The sequence below is a fragment of the Erythranthe guttata genome, chromosome 10 (genome assembly GCF_056151865.1).
Source record: "Erythranthe guttata isolate IM_541 chromosome 10, IM_541, whole genome shotgun sequence".
Lineage (NCBI taxonomy): Eukaryota > Viridiplantae > Streptophyta > Magnoliopsida > Lamiales > Phrymaceae > Erythranthe > Erythranthe guttata.
In genome coordinates this window covers 6,372,579-6,384,282 of record NC_142542.1, presented here as the reverse complement: position 1 = coordinate 6,384,282, position 11,704 = coordinate 6,372,579, and the positions used below count along the sequence as shown (strand labels likewise).

The 11,704-nt window shown below is 36.9% G+C and overlaps 2 protein-coding genes across 2 annotated transcripts; both read right to left on the bottom strand.

The window, feature by feature from the left end:
- Positions 1 to 686: 686 nt before the first annotated feature.
- Positions 687 to 4,481, bottom strand: LOC105961245 (hypothetical protein). The gene is made up of 8 exons (XM_012985483.2): positions 4,348 to 4,481; positions 3,269 to 3,437; positions 2,849 to 2,901; positions 2,691 to 2,778; positions 1,956 to 2,608; positions 1,364 to 1,870; positions 1,215 to 1,271; positions 687 to 1,098 (listed from the first exon to the last, which is right to left on the bottom strand). The coding sequence occupies exons 2-8, from the start codon at positions 3,432 to 3,434 to the stop codon at positions 892 to 894; spliced, it is 1,731 nt and encodes a 576-aa protein (XP_012840937.1). The 5' UTR covers positions 3,435 to 3,437; positions 4,348 to 4,481; the 3' UTR covers positions 687 to 891.
- Positions 4,482 to 4,847: 366 nt separating this feature from the next.
- Positions 4,848 to 11,036, bottom strand: NAP12 (non-intrinsic ABC protein 12). Its single transcript, XM_012985485.2, has 14 exons — positions 10,447 to 11,036; positions 10,264 to 10,340; positions 9,661 to 9,933; positions 9,458 to 9,521; positions 9,207 to 9,353; positions 9,064 to 9,098; positions 8,655 to 8,728; positions 7,741 to 8,576; positions 7,022 to 7,318; positions 6,483 to 6,944; positions 6,226 to 6,374; positions 5,634 to 5,923; positions 5,404 to 5,537; positions 4,848 to 5,290 (listed from the first exon to the last, which is right to left on the bottom strand). The coding sequence occupies exons 1-14, from the start codon at positions 10,695 to 10,697 to the stop codon at positions 5,137 to 5,139; spliced, it is 3,243 nt and encodes a 1,080-aa protein (XP_012840939.2). The 5' UTR covers positions 10,698 to 11,036; the 3' UTR covers positions 4,848 to 5,136.
- Positions 11,037 to 11,704: the final 668 nt, after the last annotated feature.

Genomic DNA, 11,704 nt, shown 5'->3' with positions numbered 1-11,704 from the left:
AAATTGATAAAATTGATCTTATCGTACGCAGTAAATTGAAATGGGATTTTCGATTTCCGTCGATTCGATTAAAAAAAATTCAATCCGAATTTTGTAATTCCGACTTCCGATTTCCGAAATTATTTTGATCGGAATTGGAATATATAAGAGATTCCGATTTTCGATCCGATTTAAGTTCCGAAAATAATTATGGAAATTCCGATTTTTTTTTTTTGTAGAATATTACAATTAAGATACCAATATTATTATGTATTTCCTATTTAAGGTGACCAAAAATTGAAAATATATATATCCGAGAATTCCGCTGATTCTGATACGAATTTCTCCGATTTCGGAACAAGTTTTTTCGTTCCAACTTCCAAAAATCTAATTTCTAATTTTCTTTGGAACAAAATTGGAACTAGTTTTTCTAAAGGCTAATTTTGGTCCGATCTATCCAATTTACATCCCTAATCTTATGTTTGTTAGGAAATTATATGAAGGTTATAACTAATAATCGCTATAAATTAAAAAGGATATTGTGATAGATTTAAATAGTAAGCGAGATAATTATCTTTATAACTTTTGAAAACTATTCTTTTATTATGTTTCCAAAAACAATTACGTTTTACATTTTTAAAACTGAACTTTTAATTTTTTTTATTTTTTTTTAAGATCGGCATAAATTTGTAAAATGATGCACCACATTTTGTGTGTAAGCCTGAGTTTATCATGTTAAGACTGCAATGATAGCACAATTCCATTGTTTCACAACACCTAACTGTAGAAAAATCAGACAATCGAAACCCCAACTCCAGAGCTGTTTAGGACAGAGAGCCACATCATTCATCCAAACCTAGCTAGGACAGTTGAACAAGAAAAAGAAAATTCTATAAAATTGCCCTAGAAGAATCAATCGCCATTAATACTTCGTAAGATCCTTCTATAATCACTCAACGTAATATCCGTACTTATATCCGGAGAATCCCGATTAATACGCGCACCAATCTTGTGTTTCCGACCTTTCGGATAAGGATACACGTTCGCCAGCTCACGCACACGCCGTAAAATCGACTTCGGTAGAGGCCGCCACGCCAGATTCCTCCTCCTCTCCCCCACCTGCACCATTTTTCAGACATTTAAAAAACCAGATTAATTAATTAATGTTATACAGTCAATACAAATTCTAACATCAAAATGTTCCTTAACAGAAGAAGTGAATATTGAAAAGAAACCTGTAGACTCCCTTGCCCTTGAGATCCACTTGCTTTCAAAAGATTCCGCCATTTGTCCTATTATGTAATAAAAACACGAGCAACAAATGATGTCAGCGAAATCGCCTGTAAGAAAAAAAAATACCAAAACAAGAGTTAATTAATATCACCTTGAGGTCTACAGAAGTACGATGAGCAGAAGAAGAAAATAGAAGCTTCTTTATTCGACTCCATCTTCCGACACCATGTTCGGAAACACCATCGATTAATTTTCTAACTTCTGCAGTAGTCCATAATATATGGTGTTTCCTCCGACCACTAACTTCTTCTTCAGGACAATCAAAACTAGGATCATATTCATCTCGTTTTTTCTGACTCGGGATTGTCCGTCTTTCCCCCTTCCTTAAATGAGCTGCGATAGCATCACCTTCCCTCTTCTTCGGGCTTGCCGACGTGGCAGCACTTTCATCCCGTTTCTTTAGATTGACAGCTGTCATCTGTCTGTCACCCTTCCTTAAATGAGCTGCGATAACATCATCTTCCCTTTTCTTCGGACATGCTGATGTGGCAGCACTTTCATCCCGTTTCTTTAAATCGAGAGCTGTCATACAATCATCCCTCTTCTTTTGATTCTCTTTTGGCTTAATCGTAGGGTTTCCCCTATCTGAACCATGCACCTGTTTTATATTATCAAGTACCAACTGTGGTTCAGACAATATCAAGTGAATTTTACAGACAACATAGGATTTCGCAAAAACTTACCGCATCACATGAAGGAAGATTTGGACATTCTTTATGCGCTAAAGAACCAAACGGCACTTGAATAGCTATGATCGAAGACTCCTCTTCAGAAGGTAATATCATTGCTCGAGATCCCATTTGACATTTCTTATGATCTTTAACTACTAAAGTCTTGTCCTTAACTGTCGAAGAAGAAGAAAACTCCCGTCTTTTTTTAGAATGTCTTGAAATAGGATCTGCTAGTTCGTCAATGTACCTCTGCGTGGGCTTACGCGATCTCTTTTGCGTAGGAAGAGTTTCAGCCGACATTTTCAGTAATGTATTATCCAGCTTATTAAATTTGGTGGGGCCCACCTGACCAAATTCGTCATTTGATGGGGAGGGGCTTGTATATTTCTCGTCGGATAATACAACATCTCCAAAAGAACAGCTTGAAATATCGTGAAATTTGTCGATAATATCCTCGTTTAAAGGCTTCTTCTCCTCCTCCACCAGTGTTTCGGGCATGTTATGGCATATAGTGGGTTCCATTATGCTGAATAGATTCGATTTCCAAGGAGTGCTGTCGATATTCAGACAAGATCCGAGAGGTGGACCGTACGAGACTGAGGTTTGCAAGGCTTCTTCCCTTGAAATATAATCCAGGTTTGTAATACTTTCGGGAAATTCAAAACCTGTAACGAATGCAGGTGACTTTAGGTATGTGAAAATATAATCTTGACAAAAATCGAAGACGAAACAAGAAAGAATGCCCACCTAGAAGATATTCTTCTCCCATGCTACAGAAATCGTTTTGCAACCTAAAATACCCGTCTTCGACTTCACTACAAATCGAATCAAGTACCTAGAAAACGACAATGTCATGACATAAATTTCGAAAGAAACCAAAAAGTTACAAACCCATTATTACATACATCTCTATCGAGAATTTCATCCCCTCCCTGGGCAATACCAGTGTTGGTCAAACCTGCATAGAGACAAAAAGTTATGAGCAACGGCAGGTGATATTCAGACAAACAATCGAACAGACAGGATATTTAAGGATCAGAGCAGATTCACCGACACATCAACTACGAAAACAATGAATTGCACAAGAGCCAACCGAATTCAAAGAAGAGCTCAGAAAGGAACTTTTTTTAATTGGATTATTTGGAAAGAACGGATTGAGAAACGAGAAGGATAACTTTCTTAATTTAGTCGACAAGAGAAAATATAGAATCAGCGAAAACACGTGCACTATAACAACGTAAAAATTCCATATAATTAAGAAAAATATTTCAATTATCAATTCTCGAACACTGATCAGTTAAGACTGTTTGAACATTAAGCTATACCGAAACTGCAGGAGACATCTTCCATGTCTATGGAATTATCCGGAATCTTCTCGTTAAAACACATGGCACTGTCCATCGAGACATGCCCATTTTGAGGTTCTACAAGCAGACAATCAACATCAATTGTCCCGTCTTCAAATCCAATTGTCGGAGATCCATTCTCCATGACCTGGTAAAATATTATTGATAATAGGACAAGTATTCTATTTAAGCGTTTACGAGTAGGACAAAGAAATTACAATTAAGATAATTCGACAAACGTGAATATGCAACATAAATACGGCAACGTGGGAGAAAGAAAAACTAAAAATCGTAACTATAACTCACTAAATGATGCAACTAAATTCGATTGACGAATCATTTGAACGACACAGGTATCAGATTCAAATTCGCATCTTTAGCTCCATCAGAAGGCACTAACAATTCCTATTGATTTCTAACCTTTACGTCACGTTTCACATAAATTCATCGACACTACACACACACTCAACACATGAATTCATCGACACTACACACACACTCAACTTAAAACTAATTAATACAGAAACACTTTGTGCTAACTAAAAAATCAACGGTAAAAAGGTCGATCACCACACTGAACCAAATCTGCACAACGACACATATTCCAATCACTCCTCAGTCTACATTGAAGATTTTTTTTCTTCTCGTTGTTGCCTTATTACATCGAACCGTTCATCCCAAATTCATGAATATTCTAACACGGCCAATATTCAGAGATTAGGGATTTTAATTTCACAATCGTTACCCCCAATTTAGGTCTTCAATGCATTGGCGTATTACCCTGTGCTCATGCATTATTGCTGATTTTAATTCAATTTTTTTCTCACAAGTGTCTCATAAATAATCTACTTCAAAACATAAGAACAAATATCACACAGTGGCTCACCATTTCTCATCCCACAAATTTAACCTCCCCCACAAAAAAAATAAAATAAATAAACCGTAGCGAAAAACAAAAATCTATTTAGCAAACCGAAAATTAGAGCAATGCCCCAAAAAAAACATTAAAAAAATGTAGAAATTGATGAATTAGAAAACGCAAGCGCATGATAGCTGACCTTGATGCTTCACCGGCCCGAGTTGTCTTTTCACTCTGTGACTGTGTGCGTCTGTGTGAGAGAGAGTGAGAAAAAAAGAAGGTTCGTGGGAGAATGAGAAAGAAGGTACGAACAGTGACGCAATTTATTCGACGGAATCGAAACAGATTATTATTACAAAAGTTGAAATGGGAATATGTGTGGTTTGGCGTCCGCGCGCAGTTATTGTGTGCGATGTAATAATGACACCTGGTTCGGGGGTCCTGTCTTAATCTTACTTAATTAACTATGTTGTCTTAATTAGATTTCCAACAAATCTATTCATTAAAACTTTTTAGAATATTTAATTAATTACCCAATCTAATTCAAACCATAGACTTTTTTTTTTTTTAAACTTAATGTAGTTTAAATTAGCTTGATAAAAAGAAAAATCAATATTTAAGCAAGTAATTAATCCATGAAAACTAGCATAATATAAAATAGTTTGGGTGTTTTTCGTAATTATTAACAAACTGTAGGGCTAAAAACAAATGCAAGTGATATTAGTACACACTCAATAGTAACAATATCAAATTATGTGGTCTTGTAATGAAAATAAGTAAACAAAGAATGGCAACAAAACCAAAGCTCCCAAAACTGGGTGATCCCATATGATACAACAACTATATATACTGCTACAAATCTCTGCTGCTATTCCTCTTTCTATTTTTTTTTTCTTTTTTTTTTGGTGGGGGTGGGGGGCGGGGGGCGGGGGTACAAGCAGAGCACATGGACAAGAAGTAAAGAAGAAAGAAAACAAGGAAACTATACTTATTTCTTTCCATTAAGCAAACAAAAGAAAGCTAGAAACCTAAAACATATACCACTGACTACAAGTCTAAGTAGACAATAATTCCAACGGTGCACATCGTACCCGAAGTCGTTTAACGCTGCACATCGAGTTATCAACCATACTCCGGAATATCTGATTATATATACATACACATTTTCAACAAATATCATAACCAATTGAATGAATGATAAATATATTATATATATGTGTGTATACATAAAGTAAATACTTTGAATTGTACTGACCTTTGAGCATTTGCTATCAAGAAAGCTTCCAAAGCCCACCTTGGATAACAGTAATTACTAAAGAGCTTTCCAAACTTGTCGTCTTTACCTTGATTTGCAATGAGAGTAAGAACAACGGGAAGAAGCACGCACCACTGTATTGGAGATGGGGAGGGGAAGAAAACGGCATCATCGGCATTTAGCACAAAAAATATAGAGAAAAAAAAAAGTGATGTATTTATGTTGTATACCAGTTGGGCTTGACTAGGCTGAAAAAAGATAGCAAACACGTAGGCGATCCCGGTCACACAGTACACGAGGCAGAGCAGAACGGCGTAGTTTTCCAGGAAAGTTGATCTTGGGTTGCTGAAAGAATAGAACATGGAAAGGAAAACCAAAGGCTTGATGAGTGTATTGAAATGGTCAACCGAATCCTTGGATAGGAAATAGGCTAGACTGCTCGTGCCGCCTTCACTCTCTCTCCGGTAGTGTAACTTGTCCAGTGAGAACGATCTTAAAGCCGATATCTTACACAGAAGTGCTGCAAAAAACAGAAAATGGGATAATAAGGAACAACGAGAGCATGCATGATTGCTCGAACGTGGAACTCCTTCTCATGAAGTAAAACGAAACCAGAGAGTCGAACCAGTCTATAATTAAAGAAATTAAGTGAAAACAGGGGATATATATATATATATATATATATATATATATATATATATATATATATATATATATATATATATATATATATATATATATATATATATATATATATATATATATATATATATATATATATATATATATATATATATATATGTTGGTGGAAATTTTACTTACAGACAGCAATCACGGTGTACATATAACCAAAATAGCCAAATGTGTCACCCTTCACTTTCGAAAGAGTTCCTAAGCATGCTCCAGCAAGAAGAAGGATCAGATAATCTGCTGCTTGTAACTGAGCTTCTCGCAGCCGTTGCTTAACATTTCTGTAAAAAAAAAAAAAAAAAAAAAAAAAAGAAAAAATAGCACGATTAACTATGATTGATAATTTTATCACTGGCCTGGACACATAAGAATTCGCATATGATAATTACCTTCCGAGGAAGTATCTGTATTGCCGAATCCAACCAGGCGTATATCGGTTAGACAAGTCGTGGCCAGCAAAAAAATTTAGCTGCGAATGCTCTTGACTTTCCTTGAACGTGCTTCCAGCAGAAGATGATTCCGAAGCAATTGGAGCAGTAGTAGTAGCACTAGTGCTTACACCTTTAGAAGCAGAAGCAATTTCGTCGCAGAAATGCAGCATATCTGGAGGCACAGGGTAGCCATTGTGAAGCATCCATCTCACAGGTAGCTGTTCAACGGTCAAACCCGCACTCGGTTTCACTATACCCTCGAGTATATCGATGAAGTGGTCTGGGGGGTTGACTCGATCCGGTACGTTGACTCCAAAGCTAGCAAAGTATTCCTCCACTTTCTTCACTGGTCCGTGGTACACAGTAAGACCACCTTTCGCTAAAAGAATCAAGTCGTCGAACATCTTGTACAAGGCATAGCTGAAACCAGGGAAATATTGGAATCACGAAACTTAGTCTAAATTTTTTCGTATTAATCGTGACGTAGAAATACTTGCCTGGGCTGGTGAACAACCATGCAGATGTTGACTCCCTCGAGAGCTTCACGCCTGAGAGCTCTAATGAGTAAGTTTGAAGATGAACTGTCGAGACCAGATGTGGGCTCGTCCAAGATTAGGAGTGAAGGTTCCATGACCATTTCCAGGCCTACGTTTACTCGTTTTCTCTGACCTCCAGATATACCTCGTTTCTCTACTGTGCCAACGAGAGAATCTCTCACTGCCTGTAGTCCGAGGGACTCGATTACTCTTTCAACAACAAGAACCTTGTCTGCCTTTGGCATGTCCGAAGAAAGCCTTCAAAAATGTTGAAGCCCGGATGAGTAGAAAGTTGTCGAATCAAGAGAAATAAAATGAATTAAAAGAGAGGAAAATAAATTAGGAGTATGATGAAGGCTGAAGAAACTAAACAAGATCCACACCGCGTAATATTAGCACTAAAAGAATAAAGTAACCTTTTGTCTCCACTCACTAAACAAGGACAGGACAGTCTTTGAGAACTTAATTTGTGATCCAAAACGTCAAAAAAGGTTTATTATTGCAACACTCAGAAGATAAAAGATATAAGCAAATCGAAAGCACTGATTAAATACATTAAGATATCAGTTAGAAACTGCATAAAATCTTTTGGTCATCAAGTCTTTGGCACTAGGAATGATAATATTTGCTCCACATGCCGACCCAAAAAAAAAAAAAAAAAAAAAAAACATGTAATATACCTGCACCGAGCACTGAATCGAAGGTTCTCTTCAACTGTCAAGTTTCCATGAACAATATCATCTTGTGGCACAAAACCTATGATTTTCTTATAACTGTGAATGGAGTCAGGCCTTCCATTTATAAGAATCGAACCAGTTATGACGCACCCCCTAATCTTTCCTGCCACAGCAGAAAGAAACGTCGTTTTTCCTGCACCCGATGGACCCATAACAGCAGATATTCGACCAGGCAAAATTTTCCCAGTCACACGCCTCATCAAATGCTTGTTTTTGTTTCTCAGAGTTATAGTAAGATCTTTGAAAGCAACCTCAAGAGTAGGCCTAGTCTTCACATCTGTATCAGTGGCCATTGAAATAATCCCCGAGAAGGTCAAATTCTGCTGTTTCTGCTCCATAGCTTTCTCCTTTTCAAGTTGACCGTACGCGTACTTAAATATTTGGCTCTTAGTGTGCAACTGTTTTGCAGTGGGCATTTGTTTCTTGATGTTTTTATCTCCAATGGTCATATGAAAACCCCTTTGACTGTCTGGATTGTCATCGAATGATTGAAGCATCTTAGTTAGGTCGCCTGCTTCCTTCTTTGGTTTGGGAGCACCAGAAGGCGGAATTGGCGGTTCGCCAGATTTACGCGAGAAAGTGCGCGACAGCTGTTTTTGCAAGCCCACGGCTCGTTTTTTTGCGGCATCTTTTGCCAATCTCCACCTTTGTCTTGCCTGTGCAGTTTCGCGGGCGCTTTTTGCTGCTCTCTCTCTTGACTTGGCTAATCTTTCGTAGCGAGTTGTGAGGACTTGATCGGAGCAATTGTAGAACACTATCAACACCAAGCTCAAAGCTCCCTGCATAAACGAGTGGTGATCACAATTATACACCATTTGTTAAGGTGTAATGTTAATGCCAAACAGACTTCCACTTACGATTAGCATGAATCCATATGCATGCAAGTTCTGCGTATCAGAATTTGGATTACATGTACTCAACTTGAAGCAAGCTGCATAAATTCAGTTTAATATTAGAATGATGGGTTAAAGAAACATGCATTGCCAAGGAGCAAAAATTCAGGAAATGGTATTTCCTAGTTACATGCTGAGGAGGATTGTCGAGAAGAAAACTCTAAATACCATCTGTCTTATTTAAACTCGATCTACACTAATTTGATACGCCTAAACAAATCACCGTCTAAAAACATAATTTTCAAATTAACATAATGTTGATAGTAACCCTCGCTCTCTCTCCTTCTCTGAATCTTGGCAATAGGAAAAAGATATTTTCGAAGAGAAAACATAATGTTGAGAATTTGAAATTAACAAGAGTTTAATAGGATACCTCTTTGTTCGGTAGAACCCTGCCTGCAATAATGTCTGGATTTTGTGAAAACAAATGAAGTTAGTAAATGGAGATGCAAAATTCAAAGTATAAAGAACAATTGCATGTATATCTCTCATAAGCCTCATGATAGTATTGCATACCCTTGTTTACATTGGATCTTTTGGGTGGTACTTGGACAGTAAGATCCCGATGAACAAAATATTTCGTCGTCACTAGTCACGCCTGCCCATATATCCGCTCCACCACAAGTGTGATTTGATTTACCAGGAGGTAACTGATACGAGTATCTGTAGTTATTTTTATTAAACCAAAAATATTATAAACCGGTCATACGAATAATAAAAGGCTGTATAATATAGACAAAAAAGTCTGGGCTGCAAATTAAACTTACGGTTCACAAACGCCAGTTGCTTTGTTTATCGTTGCAAGCGGGCAATATGAGCCTAAAGGACAAGCTTCAATAACGAGGTAACAAAGGAGAAATATGAGTTAGTTGCAAGACTTCATCGATTGAGCACCTTTAAATGTAACATTAGAATATCAAAAAAAAAAAAAAAAAAAAAAAAACGTGTACTATTCTTCAGATACACTTACGAATCATGCAGGTGAGGCCTCTGGGGCAGAAAAAACCTGCGCAACAAGGTTGACCGTCACGAGTCCTATCCGGAATATCCTTGGAGTTTTTCAGGTCCACCTGTGCGTTTTCAGGAATCGTACAAGCCCAGCCTGGCTCACATCCTGGGACCCACGAGGTTAAATTACAGTTTATGTTGGGTTTTAAAAATTGAGCATCGGCTGACTTTGTGCCCATAAAACTAGAAAAATAGAACTTCATTTCTGCTGCTGTACATATCCTCTTCGTTACATCTGTTAAATTCACAAAGGGCAATGCCAAAAGAAAAAAATCACCATGTATATACAAACAAGTCTTAAACTAATAAATTAACTGATACAGAGCCATCATCTTTTTGGTAGTTTCGCTCGATTATTACGCTAAGAAGGGATAAAAAAACTATCACGAATTAACGGATAAAGTGGTCCAAAATAACATGACCAACGTATACGAAAAGTGGTAGAGATACTAAGTTACTTAGTACACCTCAAATCTCAAGTTTATATACATCATATGATACAATCACACACCAAAAACTGCATACCACCCCTCGTACATTTTACAGAAATAAACGGGATTATTACCTTTCGTCTCTTTAACACAATTACTCAGAAAATCCAAATTGTTGCCGAATTTGAATGCCCCATTCAAATCAGCATCTCTGTGTAAGCCCAACCAAAAAAAATTAAAATTGAGCAAATTCGGTTAAGAAACACAGCAAAAAAAAAAAAATCATTAATCAATTTAGGGAAGCTCGTCAGACTCACACATCGTTAGTGCAATATCCCAAACTCACAGTAATATCCTTGTTGAATATCTTCGTGAGATTCAAAATCTGGTTATAGATTAAGGATGTAACAAGCGGCAGCACCTTAGGGTTACCGCCGGACTTGGTGTACTCATCCTCCTCCACGCACCACACTCGCCGTGAAGAAGAAGCGGCGACAATTACCCAAATCAACAGCACCGACGATGCAATTCGAGAGGAATCTAACCTAATTCCACTCATTTCAACCATCTAAATCTGCAGAGAACTCGTACATAATAAGGAGAATCATCCAAAATTCACAGAAAGCTCCCACATTACGAATTTCTTCTTTTTAATTTTCCCCCAAAAAAAGCTCTAAGCTAGGTCAATTTTTTTTCCAAAGGAGTCAAATTTTGGAGCAACCATTCCGAAAATTGGTGGATGAAAATACAAAAACACGAAAAAATTGGGAGAAGTGTCATGTGAGAATGGTGTACAGGGTTGGGGAAGGAGCTCCATGGTGTTAGGAGGAAGAATTGGCGGGGAGAGATCGATGGCGAAATTCTTGCGCTCGAAAAATTGAGGTGTTTTAAATACCCTCCTTTTATACAAACTACAAAGGTGGTGGATTCAAATTTATATACATATATATTTAAGAAATTCAAGTCATGATTACCATGTCCTTTTTTGTAAATTGGCAATTAGGAGACTCCAAATTAAGTTAGGGGTGAAAATTGGGACGTAATTTTCAATTTTTGCCGATTCTTACTTGATAATTCTAGTTTTTGGAACGTTATTTTTCATTATGAATTTCGAAATTTTCAGTATTCATTTTTTTTCGAATTGTTTTTTTGATTTAAATTGGACTTTTTACGAGATTCGGATTTTCTTCGATCCACTTTTAATTTCTAAAGATAATTCAAAAACATCAGTATTTGTTACAAAATTACTCTTGTAATAATAGTATTGATGTAGCTTAAATGCCTCAATCACGAATAGAAGAAGTGAAAATGGGCTCGAAGTGAGAAAACTATATAACAAGAAGTCCGTGTTCTGAGAGACCTGCAAAAACGAGCGTGCAGAGGGTTTTTTAACGGTAGCACTTAAACTGTCAAGTTAGTCGGAATTTAAGTGTATTTAGAAAAATATAATAAAAATGCGTGCATTAGAAATATCAGAGTCGTCGTTTCTTTGTGTTTCAAGACTGTATGAATTATAATAGAATCAATAATTGAAGATTGTTGCAGGAACAATGGTTGTCTAATTGACAAGAGTAA

Coding starts and splice junctions, on each gene's coding strand:
- LOC105961245 (XM_012985483.2), bottom strand. CDS start 3,434: ATGGAGAATGGATCTCCGACAATTGGATTTGAAGACGGGACAATTGAT. Junction 2,779..2,848: donor ATGAAATTCTCGATAGAGAT/GTATGTAATAAT, acceptor GTCGTTTTCTAG/GTACTTGATTCGATTTGTAG. Junction 2,609..2,690: donor GGGAGAAGAATATCTTCTAG/GTGGGCATTCTT, acceptor CATTCGTTACAG/GTTTTGAATTTCCCGAAAGT.
- NAP12 (XM_012985485.2), bottom strand. CDS start 10,697: ATGGTTGAAATGAGTGGAATTAGGTTAGATTCCTCTCGAATTGCATCG. Junction 8,577..8,654: donor CATATGGATTCATGCTAATC/GTAAGTGGAAGT, acceptor TCGTTTATGCAG/GGAGCTTTGAGCTTGGTGTT. Junction 6,375..6,482: donor TACAGATACTTCCTCGGAAG/GTAATTATCATA, acceptor TTTTTTTTACAG/AAATGTTAAGCAACGGCTGC.